This window comes from Electrophorus electricus, chromosome 11 (genome assembly GCF_013358815.1).
Source record: "Electrophorus electricus isolate fEleEle1 chromosome 11, fEleEle1.pri, whole genome shotgun sequence".
Lineage (NCBI taxonomy): Eukaryota > Metazoa > Chordata > Actinopteri > Gymnotiformes > Gymnotidae > Electrophorus > Electrophorus electricus.
This window is the reverse complement of record NC_049545.1, coordinates 24,168,858-24,183,653: the sequence shown is the minus strand read 5'-3', so window position 1 is coordinate 24,183,653 and position 14,796 is coordinate 24,168,858. Positions and strand designations below refer to the sequence as shown.

General features: G+C 45.5%; 2 protein-coding genes across 6 annotated transcripts; one reads left to right on the top strand and one right to left on the bottom strand.

Moving 5' to 3' along the window:
* Window positions 1-495: 495 nt before the first annotated feature.
* anp32b (acidic (leucine-rich) nuclear phosphoprotein 32 family, member B) lies at window positions 496-5,633 on the bottom strand. 2 transcript variants are annotated; one of them, XM_027022764.2, is made up of 7 exons: window positions 5,115-5,633; window positions 2,790-2,939; window positions 2,568-2,690; window positions 2,261-2,453; window positions 2,056-2,168; window positions 1,864-1,930; window positions 496-1,206 (listed from the first exon to the last, which is right to left on the bottom strand). In XM_027022764.2, exons 1-7 carry the CDS (start codon window positions 5,364-5,366, stop codon window positions 1,127-1,129), a joined length of 978 nt encoding a protein of 325 aa, XP_026878565.1. In that variant the 5' UTR covers window positions 5,367-5,633; the 3' UTR covers window positions 496-1,126. The 2 variants fall into 2 exon arrangements, with proteins under 2 accessions (XP_026878565.1, XP_026878566.1); XM_027022765.2 differs by lacking the exon at window positions 5,115-5,633 and adding an exon at window positions 3,794-4,232.
* A 2,445-nt stretch (window positions 5,634-8,078) lies between these two features.
* Window positions 8,079-14,331, top strand: trmo (tRNA methyltransferase O). Of its 4 annotated transcripts, none has more exons than XM_027022759.2 (9): window positions 8,079-8,296; window positions 8,934-9,024; window positions 9,509-9,849; window positions 10,027-10,947; window positions 11,042-11,175; window positions 11,259-11,433; window positions 12,035-12,192; window positions 12,813-13,334; window positions 13,765-14,331. In XM_027022759.2, the coding sequence occupies exons 4-9, from the start codon at window positions 10,859-10,861 to the stop codon at window positions 14,010-14,012; spliced, it is 1,326 nt and encodes a 441-aa protein (XP_026878560.2). In that variant the 5' UTR covers window positions 8,079-8,296; window positions 8,934-9,024; window positions 9,509-9,849; window positions 10,027-10,858; the 3' UTR covers window positions 14,013-14,331. The 4 variants fall into 4 exon arrangements, with proteins under 4 accessions (XP_026878560.2, XP_026878561.2, XP_026878559.2 ...); XM_027022760.2 differs by having other exon boundaries at window positions 8,080-8,296; window positions 8,934-9,012; window positions 11,046-11,175; XM_027022758.2 differs by having other exon boundaries at window positions 8,080-8,296; window positions 8,934-9,012.
* Window positions 14,332-14,796: the final 465 nt, after the last annotated feature.

Below are 14,796 nucleotides of genomic sequence, written 5' to 3'. Positions count from 1 at the left end.
GAACATCCAAACCACTAATGACTTTAAAGTTTAAAGTCAACTTAGTTGTTCAGTCAGGACTGTTCTGGTTTTGGAGTGTACGTACATGTGTGTGTGTGTGTGGGGGGGGGAGCGGGGCTAAGATACACACATGTCCAGTGAGTAATAACTAAAATTAAACTTTACATTGTTACTAGGCTGCATTACATAGGATCTTGTGTAAGAATACACACCTACTCAAGAGGGCACAAGTCAAACACCTTGAATTTGTTTAGAGCAAATGACCATGGCCTAAAATAATGCTTTTGTAACTTAAAAAAAATGATATTATTCCACATCGGACACGGGATCAGTAAACCTCCCAGCCTCTGCCATCCCAGAGATCAACCACCTTTGGTTCAGAGAGTACAATGAAATGTGAAACACACCGGTCACTGATCTCACCATGGCAATCTTGTCTTTTTTTTCTGTAGATCTCAGCTCTTCTTCACAACAGAGAAGCAGAGGAGGACGAGCAAAGCACAAAATGTTATCATTTTATTTACAAAGTTTTGTTTTTTTTGTCTTACAGAAAGTAAAAATGTAGCTACAACCTTGATTTGTGCAACAGGCTGCCACACTAAAATTATGGCTTGCTTGTCACACAGTTGCTATAGCAATAATCTTATTGGGAAATTGGGAACAAAAAACAAACAAACAAACAAAAAAAGATTTAAAAAAAAAAAGGACAAGAAAAAAAAAACAAAACCTCAAAAGCAAAAATAAAAGAAGAAAAAAATAATTCTCCAACACAATATTAAAAGCACAGACCCAAAACTAGATACCAGTCCCCAAAGTCCTCACACGGGTCTCTAGACACACGGGGGGAGGGGTAAGGGGTGGGTAAGAGGCGTGGCTTGACAGAACTTCTGGACTTCTGGGTGAGCCACCAATGAAGAGAGCTCTCGCTCGGCTCCACGGGTGCAGCTCCACACGCCCCACCCACCTGGTACAGTCTTGCCCCCATAGGGAGCTCAGAACTGGGGGAGAGTTTTGGAGAGGGGCTAGGCGGTTGCAGGTGGAGGTTGGTGGGGCAGTTGAGTGGGGTGCAGGGTGAAGGTGGTGGGTTGGGGAGGGAAGGGTTGGTAGCTGATTGGCTCATTGGCTCTTATTCGTCGTCCTCATCATCATCGTCGTCTTCATCGTCCGCTTCTCGCTTTCTCTTCTCACCCTTTGTGGTTTCTTCTTCTGTGAAACAAACACTCAGTTAAGAGTCAACAGCTTGTGCGAGATACCTGTGGCAAAATCCGGTGTGTGTGTGTGCGCGCGCACATGCAACACCAGTTTTAGCCACAGAAAATGGAAGTGCCAAACAAAAAGTGTCATTACTGCACAACAATAAAGCCAGCAGAGCCCACGGAGGGCAGAGAAAGGGGACATACTGCCTCCCGCCCGTCTAATCATAACGACATGACCATACAGCAAAATATAGAAAAAACTGATGCAGTATGTTCTGTAGGACGCACCGACCAATTACCACAGAGACGAAAAATGAACGCAGTGCTGCAGACATACCCGAGTTTACCCTCAATAGAGAGAAAACGGGGCAGAAATAAAAACATTAAAACCGTAGTGGTGCACGAGCAATGTGACCTACAGCTGCATCTGGCAAACTAAAACACAATCGACCTCTAGTGTCTCACAGATCCTTTCTGTCAGGGCAGATTAAGAATATACCTGCAGTGTATAATAAGTGTAAATCCAAATTATGGATTATGCCCAGTCCTGCACTGCAGTGCCAAGAGTGAATAACCACTGCAAATTAATTTTGATCCCTATTTGATCTTAATCTCAATCTTAACGTTCTGGGAACCAAGCCCTAATGGTTTAATAGGTTAAATATACCTTCATCGTCGTCATCATCATCGTCATCTTCATCATCTACTTCTCCATCCTGGCCAAAGTCTTCCTCCTGTGTCACACACGTGCATTGTTAAATTTGTCAAGCTCTTACAAGACTCTAGGGAAACAGCCCTAGTATCTATGAAGTTACCCCTGTCCCAGTTGTACCGGCGAAACAGTAACACGAGTCCTTACCTCATCCTCTCCACTGATGTCATCATCATCTTCCTCTCCTTCTACCTCATCCTCTTCCTCATCATCATCATCTTCCTCATCAAAGTCTTCCTCTTCTTCCTCCTCTTCACCCTCTGCACCTCGTCAAAAGCAATGGTACATTAGCATGACCCCCCCCAAAAAAACATTTTACTGAAACCAATGTAAACTACTGAACCAAGCTCACCCTCATCATCATCGTCGTCCACTCCTTCTCCGTCAGCTTCTCCGTCAGAATCGGATGCCTCGCGATCTTCTACGTCATACCCATCCAGGTAGGTGAGCTGAGGGAGCAACTTGAAGACACTCTCCCGGTAATCATTCAGATTCGTCACTTCACAGTTGAAGAGATCGAGACTTTTCAAGTGGTCAAGTTTTTTCTGCAGAGGTCACAGATGAGAGCAAGGACTTTATTAACAGAGTTTTCATATTACTTGTAGTTATAATGACTGAGTGAATTGGTATAAATGTAACATTAAAAAACCACCACCAACCAAAGGCTCCAGCGTACTGATGTCCTTCAGTTTGTTGCCGCTCAGGTTTAGATGTGTGAGATTGGGCAATTTCTCCGCTAAAACATCGAGGCCCCCAGAGATTCTGTTGTCACTGAGCTCCAGCTGAAATAATTAATAAACTTTCAGAAAACAGCCAATATTATGCAGTCTCATGATCTGTAAAATGAAGTATAAAAATGTTTGTTTTTTAAAGTAACTGACCTTTTTAAGTTTTCCAAGCTTAGGGAGATTGGACACTGAGATTAAACCCACATTTATCAAACTGAGAAATTCAAGATTGATGAACTCTCCAGTAAGACCCTCGATTTTCCCCTCATTTGATCTGCAGTTATCAAGAACAAGTTCCCGTACCTAAAACACACACACATTAAAGCGCAAGTTACTCTTTATTCACATACAGCAGACTGGCTGGCAGTGTCCCATTCCCAGAGAAAGACAGCGGAACCAACGTATAAGAAACTAATACCGGACTCTAATCATTGCCACATATAGCGAAGGTGGGGGTGCTGTTCGGCCTAACTTCAGAAGCACACCCCATGCAGCCTCATGCGCAGTGAGGCAAAGTATTTTATAAACATTAAAACCCCAAAACGGGAGTTTATATGGTAAAAATATGCTTGCGTTTATGATGGTATTAAGCTTCAATGTCTGTAATTACACTGGTGTGGATGTTGTGAAACATCTTCCACTGTGTAGCATTAACTTTGATGACTCGGTTGAGAATGTGTTCAGTTTGAAAACATTCACCTAAGAGTTTCTAAACCAACATCTGTCGTCCAGCAAATCCACAAAAAAACAAACCTGTTCCCAGTGTAAGATTTAAGACGCAGCTGCAGCCCCGGCAGAGACGGAGCGCTACACCGTGCATACTGCAACCATGCCGTCGCCCTTCGCAGCAGTCACCAGTGACAAACGCAGCGAGTCCGACCAAACCGTCGCCCCTTTTAAGACCAGCAGACTATCACCCCGCCGCCATTAGCCTGATAACCACTCGACAGCAAGAGGCTGTTCGCCAAAACCCCAAACATGTGCGTGTCCTCGGTGCGCCTTAAACGGTCCATTGCACGTGGAGCGTCGTTAAAGCGCACGTGGAGACTATACATCGGTAGCGCGTTGTTGCAACGACATGGTTTTTTTTCCTCGAGAGAGACGAAGAGAACGTTCAAAGCGGAAATTAGTGAGACAAAGATGGAGAGTTTCCTTTCCTTCAAAGATGGAGAGTTTCCTTCTTCAGAGCACCAGAGTGACAACATGGCGATTCCTCAGACGCAGCGCGCAGAGATTTGGACGTTAATGGGAGTTGATGGCTAAATTTCAGTGTGGCGTGTAAGATGCATCCTACAGTGTGTGTGTGTAAGGTGTAGTTTTGTGTCCGAGGCATGGTTTGCATGCTTTTAAGCAAATGTGGCGACATTTCCGCCGGATCACGGCGAAGCGCTAGCAGATGTGGCTACGCCGACATGGTCGTTCGCGCCGTGGCGCCACTTCGTCGTGTTTACGACATAAACGTAACCGAAACAAACTGGAACGGGACAAAAATCACAGCAAACGTGCACTTAAAGAAACACTAAATCTGATAATCTGTCGAATATCGAGTACACGGACCGTGTCTTCGACGTGTATCCTGGCTAGCTAACGTGTGGCGTAATGGCGGGAACGAACCTCGCGGACCGGTTAGCTTAGCCGTGATCTCCTCAGGACAAACTTAGGAAATGAGCCCTAGATTAGTTTAAACGCCACCGCTATTCCAGCTGCGTTTTCCAACTACTGCTCTTCGATCGTATCGATTTCAGTAGGAATCGATGCACCGTAAATTATAAACCGGTCCCTTTAAATCGAAACAGTCGGCCGCCTCTCGAGCTATGAAACGCGTCGGTTAGCGAGCTAGCCGAGCGCGAGACAGTCGCCGCGCTACAGACGGTGTCAACGGTCGCCAAGATGGACATAATAACATAAATAAAAACCGGAGCGGACGGTGCAATGTTGGGCCAGACAGGAGCAAAACCAGCGGGTGGCTCGGGTGTGTGGGCGGGTGTGAAGCTCGGGTCGCCGCTGGCGGGTTTGAGGCGCTTTGTAATAAAGGCGCTCCATTTAGCAACGACGCTGGCTAGGCTAGGCTAGCTACAAACATGGCTACCGGTGTGAGGGGGAAACCGAGCCGCTCTGGGCAGCAAAACGGCACGACGACACCGGCGAAAAAGTTGGTAAATATCCGAGTGTGACCCTGCCGAATAATGTGTAACCACAACGTCGACCGTGGGAGCTGCGAAAAACAGTTAAATTGCTGCAGTCGCGCTGGGCGAAAGAGCCAGCTTGCCAAAACTAACGATTGAATAAAAGCTTTTTGTAGTCTGGTGCCCTTGGTATGAAAACAAGCTCGCGGTGGTGTTGGAGCTCCGGGCCGGGAGCGAGTTAGCGGCACACGGAGAACCCATGTGGTTGCCATTAACTGCACAGGTCAGTGGGAAGCAGAAAGTGGCGAGCTAGCATGGCAGAAAACTAAGGTTTGGCTGAAAAGCTACTCACATCAGAGGGTGTCCTGTTTCGTAGCTCCAAATGGATCCTCTTTTTCATGTCCATGGCGCCCTTTGGAAGTTGGACTCTTCCCTCTTTGGGGTTCGGTGGGATTTCTGCGTGGCCCAAAAGGCAGAGAGATGCCCTAATGGAGGGAGAATATGGGACTGTATAATGATCTGAACCAAACGCCAACTTAGTCAGGGAGAGGAGAAACCATGGAGGGAAACAGCGCTGAAACAAATATATACTCAATATCGCCATCTCTGGTCAGAAACGGGCACCGCAGCTAAACGGCCAATGCAGTCGCAAAAACACGAGCGGCGTCATGGTCGAAAAATATTTAGTGGTGCATTTTTTATTTCAGACAATTATTTGATTTTGTGAACCAAAAATCTATCTGGCAGTTACTTTGAATGTGCATGAAAGCAGACCTTTGTATATTCATTCATTTGGTGTTTTTCCATGTGAATTTATACTGGTGTTTTGTAGTTACTTAGCCTATCAGTATACATTTTTATACAAAGAAGTTAAATATATCTATATAATGTGTGTGTGTGTGTGTGTGTGTGTGTGTGTTTTTCTTTTGTTCGGCCATTTTAAATGAAGCACCAGATTTAAATACATTTGTACTGGCACTCGTTTGGCACTCACATGCGTGCATGCAGTGTTTTCGTCCTCAGTGTCAACTGACCTACTACCCGTTCATTGAATGTTCTTATAACATGTTTATTAAAGAAAAACATAAGACCGGTTCTTGTGAGCAACAATCCTTGATTCCAGTTATTTTGTCATTTTACAATTAAAATGTGTTTTGTGCAGTCACAAGCTGCATTGACTGGTTACATTCCAAATAATAAAGGTAGCAGAAATAGTTTGTTGAGCTGTGAAAGTGCAAGCATCACCAGAAGACCCTGACACAGATGCTCTTTGGGGCCTGAAACAGAGGGGAGGTGTGTTATTTGCACTGCAGTGAAGTGTCCATTGTATAAGTGTGTGTGAGGTGGGGGCTTCTAGCCTGCCTCCTGCATACACATTGGAGCCCTTGAGGTCTGAATCACTCTAGCCTGTACACCTCTGCTGTCTGCCTGCTGCGTACTTAGACAGTGCCACAGTAATGTCACACTGGCAGGAGTACACAGTACTGAATATGAGTAGTAAACGTGATGGGTATGCACAGGTGATGATACAATAATGATATAATTCAAAACTTGTATTTTGCCAGTTTAGTAGTTGGTTGTTAATATAATATAATAATAAAAAGCAAAACAAATACTTTTTTCAATATTTAATATTTTTTCAATATTTGTACTATATGTTCTAGAGCCTTAATGAGTTTTTTGTGTGTCCCAGAAATAAGATTGTTAATCTCTTTTGTGACGTATGTGTGCCGTACCTATTAAGAGAAAGCTGAAGGGCTATAAAGGTCTTTAACCAGCAGGGGGCACTATGAATTGTGCCTCAATTGTGTTCACAACGCAGCATATACAGTATAAGGGTGTATTTGCCACTAGTGTCACGCTACCAGTTCTGCTGTTTGCTTTACGTATAGCGCCATCAACATTAATTAATAAAAATTAAAAAAAACTGTCTGAGAGGAAAATAATAAATAAATCAGAAGAACATTATATAAAACATATCTCCATAAACATATATCTGTTGACAACTGTTTATTCAGTAAAGGTAAGGTTTACCTGGCATATTTTGCTTTATGATATATGATTCAGTCATATGTCTTTGTTCTTCTTTCACATAAATCATTTTACTGGATAAAGGAGGACTTTGTGTGTGTGTGTTTTAAAGAGGTCAATAATATTAACTTTGCAGTCACAGCAATGCATAGTGACTGCATCTGTTTCTGTGTGCTACAGATTAGGAATAAACTTGGCATATGGGAAAACATGAGTGTCAACTCACTGCACACATTTTTTTTTTTTCCAGGGGAAGCCAAACAGGTCGAGTCCCCTCTTCATCTGGTTTCTGTTTGTAGATTCATGGTCGTCTATGCTTTTGTGCTTCGTGCTGTATTTTTGCTTTGTAACTGATCTTTGAAAAGCACTTGACTGGGTATTAGCCATCACAAGAACCACAATTCCTGAGTGAAAGAAGAGGGATGCAGAGAGGAGGAAGTTTGTCTTGCTCTATGACAGCTGCCCTCCTGGTCAGTCAGCCTCCATGTGTGTGGTGAAGATTGAGACCACGCCCAGTGAAGAAACGGGGCCGATAAGAGCAGAACGCCTGTCATCTGGAGCCCCGGGGAAGAGGCGCACAACCCTGAGCATTCGAGACAGGAGCTGCAGCTACACTTCTCACTCCCCCAAACATGAGCTCAATTGAGCTGAATCGCAAGCAGTCCCCATCTTCCACAGAACAAAGTGTTTCTGCAACTGCTGTGCAACTGAACAACCTGTTGCAAGTGATGGTGTGTTGTTGTTTAAGGTATACAGTAGACACTACGAGGTTTAACGCAAGCATTTCCCTCATGCTTTAAAGAGGCGTTCAGCATGGTGGGTTCAAGACCAAACTTGTGTGCTGGGATAAGACTTGAGGCGTCTGTATCTTTCTCACCACCCGCCACAAACCACCCGTGCTTCCCTGCAGAGAACGGCCTGCAAAATGCACCACATGCACCATAAACACATCACTGTTGGAAAAGCACACTGTATTTAGTCACATATAGCTGCATGTAAGATTTTAAAAATGTATAGGAAATAATATGTCATCTTAAAAGGCAATTCTAGCCAAAGTCTGATTGACTACACTCTAAATAATGTCTAGTGAACAGTCTCATCCAGAAGTTTGACTTCATGTGGTTTCTATGATTGTGATTGTTTGGTCTAGACCAGGTGTAGAGGATTTTAATTAGCCATTTTTAAAATTCAAAAGATGACACAGCGCACACATGACGACCAATCCTGTCGGTGCCAGCAGCATGACCAGAGCATTTTCTGCATATGTTCGCTCTGCCAGATCCCCCACCTTTGCAAATAAAGATAAGCGCGACGTTGCAAGAACTCTCCCAGTTCTCTGTTAATGTTTGGCCAGATAATTATTCCCCCGGGGGGAGGGAACCACAAATAGTCACTTTTTTGTTCTGTCCTTCTTCCTATGCACTATATTCATTTGATAGAACAAGAAAATGGAGGTGACACTTGAGAAGGAGAACCCAGTGGAAGTGACAGCTCCTGATGAAGGTATGACCATTCAACCGCGTAAAAATGCTAAACTAAACTTAGTGAGAACCGGACATGTCAGTCATTTTGGTTTAATGCTCCTTCCAGAAGATTTTAACATTCATTCATTCCCAATAAGTAAAACGGAAACTGTTAATGAATGAATGCAGCACTGGAGTAGTTTTGAGAATTGTATCTCTGATTTGTAAAGGATCAGATTTTTACACAATCAGACCTTGAATTGTAAGTTTGGTACAGCAAAGTGATATTTACACAACGTTTCTATTTGATCTGTGCAGGGTGACATACATGATGCAAGCTTTCATTCCTTAGTATCAAGACTGTTGTCTATATAGCATTTCTGTCAAAACTCTGCTGTAGTCACTGTTACAGTACATGTGACAGTAAACACAGCAAAGCTGTCACAGACCTTTGGTCAGGTTATGTCTTACCAGTGAGGCTTTTGCCTTATAAAGTGCAAACAGCTGAACTTCCAGCAACCTTTATTTGGATTGAACTGACTCACTTGTCAAAACTATCAATCTAAAAACTTAGCATAGCTTGTTGCTTTCAACAGCTGTCATCTATGTTAAAAAAACAAACTATTGTTAAACAGTGACCCGTGTGCAAAACATTGTGGGATATGTTTTTATGGCAGTTGGGATTGGCCGGCGGCTTCGGGACCGAGATCTGCTGAGGAAGAGGAAGGCTGAGGCTGAAGAGAAAGCGACTACCCAGTGGGTTTATGGGTAAAGTCGGTGCTCATAGAGTGTGGTGTGGGGCAGCAGTACCACCACGCGAACGAACGCCATATGTATTCTTTACAAACATATTAATGGTATTAGCTGTCTTTGCTCTATTCTGGGTGCTGACAGAAAGTGTAGATGAGTACAGAGAGGACATGTCTCTCTCTCGTGTGTCCTCGGGAAGAAAAAACTAGATATTCAGGCTCTACATTCCAGCGCCAACCCCTGTGGGTTACAGAGGCCGTCTGTTGTCAGGACGGATGTGTGCATTCCTCCAATTAACTGTAATGCTAAGCTGAAGGTTAATACCCGTTATATATGAACAGATGAATGAATTAATTTATTTATTCTACTTTTTAAAAAATGTGTATGTATACTGTAAATATACTGTATGAATCTAATGTAAACAAAGTGGCTCTGACTGAAGTTCAAATACTCCTCTGTTTTGAAGGAATGACCTCTGAGTGTTTTTCCCCAAAACTCCCAGAGCACAGAGCAGGAAGAGAGCGAGGAGAGAGCCCAGCGACACTCCAGGAAAGAAGGGCAGACCGAGGAAAACCGCCCTCGCTGCCGAACCCCCTCCGGACCAGGCCGAGCTCCAGGCAGCCTGCCAGCCAGAGACACCCGTCCAAGCAGAAGAGCTGGTCCCTGGTCCTGCCCCTCACACAGCATCTGTGTCTGTCTCTGCCCCAGCACTGACCCCACAGCCACCTGTGCCTCTGTCTGCCCCTGCTCCTGCCCCTGGGGGGGCGATAGAGGAAGTTTTAATCGAAGACCTGGGGCCAGACGAGGAGGAAGACAAACCAGAGAAACTGGTCATAGATCAAGGTTTTAAAAGGACCCATTTTCATAAGATTGACCTTTTCCAGAATGCATAATATACAGTTGAGACTGAGTGGCCAATTTTGCACACATGCAGAATCCTAATTTTAAATTTTTTAAATAACTGCAGGAGTTAATCCTCATTGCATCACACACTCCAGATCACTGCATTGTTCTGTCCAGGTGCCTGCGGAGATCCCGACGTCGGTGAGGCCGAACGGAACAACGCGTTTAGTGAGCCAGCGTTAACCCCGCCCCCAGCTCCCACTCAGCACACCTATCTACCTGGAAACGTGCTCTAGACGTCACGTCCTGGGAGCTCTCCACCAATCACAAACGCCATGCCTTTTTTGTTGTTGTTGTTGTTGTTGTTTTTGACCAATTTATTTTGTATTAACGGGAATACATCATATTTCGGTGCTTAAAACCTTAATTTTCAAGTTTGTATATGCAAGACCAAAAGGCTTTTTTTCACCTGAGGTTTTTACTTGTGATCTCAAACCAGAACAAATGTATATTTATTCGTGCATTGTTTTGTCGATGGCAATGTAATATCGTTTTCTTTAGCATTAGTACGTTTTCTTTTTCGCAAGATGAACAATTTTAAATAAAGGTACAAGCAACGAATTTTTACTTCTTCCGTTTGCAGAGATAGTTATTGACACATGGCGACGGCACTGGACGGATACACAGCGCTTCTGCATTCCCCGCTGTTAAAATATAATAGTGAACATGTGACGAAGGAGAAAATAAATGACTCCCTGTTCGAAGGCGCCCTATACTGAATGCCATTCAGAACAAACTTTACTGTAGTGGTAGAAAGGACGAAATTTTAGTGAACAGAGAGTAAACGCCATAAAGCAGTAAAGGACCAAGCGCAAGGCTTTGGTTGTCCAACACATTTCTATTATCAGCACCACGTGTTTCAGGAGGGCGGGTGGCTGCGGTGTGACAGTTTCTGCTTAGTGGAGAACAAAGGCAGCGTTTCTCCAAACAAACGCCGACCCTCGCTAAGATGGCCCAAACAGCCTGTCCTTGTTCTGAATGCATCCAAAGCCTCAAACAGCAAGTGTCAGTAATGAGGAAGGAGATCAGGAACATCAGGTATGTATGCAAAGATCCGCGGGGCGCGTCCCTGATCGGGAATACCTCGCGACCGGCAAGCGCGCTGCTACGGAATGACTCTTTATTCCCGTAGACAGCACGCGGACAGCGCGGTCCGCGCGCACAGGAAACAAATGGCGTCCCTCCAGTCGGTACTGGCGGATGGTTGGAGCCCCGGGCCGCGGCCGTCACGAGATCCGGGCGGGGCGCGCGCGTCTTTGGAACGAGGTGAGGAAGCGGGGACGTCTCCCCTGTTTCCTGTTTCCTGCAGCAGGCTTAGCGGTTCACGTCAACGTTTCATCGCTGCTCAGGTCACGTTCAGACTGTCCCCGTCGGGTACATCAGCTCGTGTTTCGCGAACAAGAGCGGCACCCCACGGCAGCCGGGAATCTGCACGTCGTCTCGCGCGAGTCTGCAGCTACGGGCGTCGGTCTTCAATAACCCGGAGCACGCACTCGCCGGCTTGGACCAGTACTCCCACGTGTGGTGTGTATGATGATCCCGTGACTGTAAGAGGCGATTTAGATTAGGAGCACTCAAAACCGTGTACACACCCACACAGCCCATGCTAGGGAGGAACACTGTCCTAATTCTGGCATACAAGTTCTTGTTTCTAAAGGTACACACGTGTACCATTTCAAAGCCTCTGTGTCATGTGATGTGCAGTATCTCTGCAGCTAGTGTTTCTAATGGATGGTGTACGTGGCGCCTCAGTAGTTAAGCTGTGGAGATTCTAGGGTCAAAGCAGTGGAATGTTCTTTACAGTCACATGACCTAAACCCCACAAACCCAAAGTTCAGTTACTTAAGGTACTTGACTTGTAATTGGAAGGTTGCTGGTTCAAGCCCCACCACTGCCAAGCTGCCACTGTTGGGCCCCTGAGCAAGACCCTTAACCCTTAATTGCTCAGGTTGTACTCAGTCGTAATTGTAAGTCGCTTTGCATAAAAGCATCAGCCAAATGTAAATGTTTCAGATTATTACTAAAAGCAGCGTTAGTGATGTACAATATGTCAGAAGCCAGTGTTCCTGAAGGTGTCTGTTCCTCAGCGCTGCTGTTTTTGTTGTTTCATTCTTCCTCCTCTCAGGCTCATCTTCCTCTTTCATAAGAACGGCCACGTGAGCTACAAAGCCAAGGTGAAGCCCCCGCGGCTCAACGGGCAGAGGGTGGGGGTGTACTCCACCCGTAGCCCCCACCGGCCCAACGCCCTCGGACTCACCCTTGCCCGGCTGGAGGGCATTGCAGGTCAGAGCTTCCAGCACAGTGGGCACAGGGTACCGAGGTTCAGTCGGGTGGTTGTACTCCAAACTCGCCCACGGTGGTCTGAGAGGTAGTCTGAGATGGTGGTCTGTGGGTAACAGTACCAGAAGACAGGGTTAGTCAGAGCGGTGGGTGGATGGGACATTGAAACAGACAATAAGAAATTATCCTATTAAAAATGTATTAAGTTTCATAAAAATATAGTTAAATGTAGGACGGTCCTTAAGTAATTATTATTGCACTTTTGGATATTAAATTTGTATTTATGGCATTTAGCTGATGCTAAAGTGACTTCCACTTATGACTGAGTACAACTTAAGTAATTGAGGGTTAAGGGTCTTGCTCAGGGACCCAACAGTTACAACTTGGCAGTGGTGGGACTTGAACTGGCAACCTTCTGATTACTAGTCCAGTACCTTAAGTAACTGAACTTTGGGTTTGTGGGGTTTAGGTCATGTGACTGTAAAGAACATTCCACTGCTTTGACCCTAGAATCTCCACGGCTGCAGGAGTACTGTGCGTTGGCTCATTCATACGCCTTGGCTCAGTTCATTGCCTCTGTCTGTATCTAACAAGACTCAAATTTACGTTCTGTTGTTTAATAGGTGACACGCTCCACCTGTCAGGTGTGGATCTAATTGCTGGGACTCCTGTGTTGGATATCAAACCTTATATCCCAGAATACGACTCTCCGCTAACGAGGCTAAACGTGGAACCTCGTTTCCAGCAAATGGATTCCTCCGGGACCTTGGATGCTTTCAACACCATTGAAGAAGAACCTGGAGAAGGAGAACACGTATCCTCGTCACAGATCTCAGCCAAGGAGCTGTCTGGGTCAGCCTCTGGGTCAGAGGTGACTGGAGCCAGTGAATTGAGCAAAATGCTAGCTGAAGTGAAAGACTACCTCCAGCAGGGGGAGTTGTTCGCAGAGAGAAGGCCTGCTGACAGAGCTGTAATCACGGGCTCTGAGCCTGGGCAAGATGTGCCCTCCAGGGTGTCCTATGGCCCAGAGGCCTATGGAAGAATCGCAGCCTGGATCAGAGATCCCCCAGTAGGTTCGCTGGGTGTACGCTTTACCCCTGCAGCTGAGCAAGAGCTTGCGGAGTTTGGACCTCCTGAAAGCACAGGTAGCCACACACACACAAACACAAACATGCGCGCACACACACACACACACACACACACAGAGTGAAAGGGTTATCTGTGATGACACTGCACATTTTATCCACTAGAGGGCACCTTTGCTTGCAACCTGCTTTACCAGTCTGTATTTGTGTAGCCCAAGTGCACTTTGTGCTATTATTTGAGAAAGGGCAGAGTTCACTTTGAGTTTGCAAATACCAAATATTGGGACAAAACACTTGACCTCAGAATGCTTAAATAAGAGAAGGAATTATACACAAAAATTTCTTCGACCTGAGCTAATTATCTGAGCCCTTCTTGCAATTTTTTGGAAATTGTGTTTAGACTGAAGAAAAACCGAGCACTAGTGATGAATCGTGTCCTCAAAAACACAAAATCCTGCATGGCTCATGACATCCCGCTTCCTTCCAACAGACACAGGGCGGCCCAGGTTCCAGTTCCTCAGGGGCCCCGAGGACGCAGCAGCCGCTATCCGGGCGCTGTTAGCGGCTGACCCACGCTCTGTGTACCGGCGCACACGCTGTCCGGATCGCCTCTTCTTCTTCACCCTGGACACAGCCGACATCACCTGCTGGTTTGGCGACGGCTTTGCGGAGGTCCTGCGTGTCCGGCCTGCGTGCGTGACCCTCGATGCTGCAGTAACGCCAGCGCCACCACAGTAACACTTGCAATAGCACTATCTGGAACCCAGCAACTGTGCTGAGCAGTCACACACTGCACAGGCAGCAGGTGGAGAATTACAGCCTGTTAACAGTCTTTCTTCCGAGTTCGACAAATGGTGTTCCACAATTAGTGTAGTAATTACTCTGAAGGTCTAACGCTGGAGAGGAGGAAAAAATCCAGGCAATATTTTTCAGAAATATTTATCCATATTTATCAGTGATAAATGTGGATGTCTTTGTAAACATGGTGAAGGGCTAACATTCTGAGATGTTGGACTGTCTGTAAAGATTTGAATAAAAACTCCAAAAGATTTTTGTACCATTTTGTTTAATTTGTGTCTGAGAAGAATGTGGTGCTATGGGGGTGTCCTACCCAAGGCTGACACTAAGTTTAAGAAAAGGAATGAAGGGGTGTTGGCCTTCACCCCACCACGTTACACAAAGTTACACTGCGGATCTTGTGGGAGTGTCTGAGAGCGTGTCATGTTTTCTTGCTCCTGGTGACTGAATGGCGATGTGTGTGGAGTATGGCACGCTGCACATATGAGACTTATTATCTGAAACGCTCCTATCTGTTATAGCAATGGCTAAAACTTGGCTGACTCTACAACTCAAAACACTGGAAGTCCAAGAAGAGCTAAAACTGCATCGACATCGAGAAAGTTCATTTGCTGAGATGGGTAAAACACCAGTTCTTCTGCTGGCTGTTTACCAGCTCTTTCTGATTGGCTCTCAGCCAAACTGAAATGGAATACTGAAGGGATTTATCAGTGATCCTGGTACG

Coding starts and splice junctions, on each gene's coding strand:
- anp32b (XM_027022764.2), bottom strand. CDS start 5,366: ATGGCGATATTGAGTATATATTTGTTTCAGCGCTGTTTCCCTCCATGG. Junction 2,940..5,114: donor GAAACAGGACACCCTCTGAT/GTGAGTAGCTTT, acceptor TGTGTGTTTTAG/GTACGGGAACTTGTTCTTGA. Junction 1,207..1,863: donor TGATGATGACGACGATGAAG/GTATATTTAACC, acceptor TTTGTTTCACAG/AAGAAGAAACCACAAAGGGT.
- trmo (XM_027022759.2), top strand. CDS start 10,859: ATGGCCCAAACAGCCTGTCCTTGTTCTGAATGCATCCAAAGCCTCAAA. Junction 10,948..11,041: donor AAGGAGATCAGGAACATCAG/GTATGTATGCAA, acceptor TTATTCCCGTAG/ACAGCACGCGGACAGCGCGG. Junction 13,335..13,764: donor TGGACCTCCTGAAAGCACAG/GTAGCCACACAC, acceptor TCCTTCCAACAG/ACACAGGGCGGCCCAGGTTC.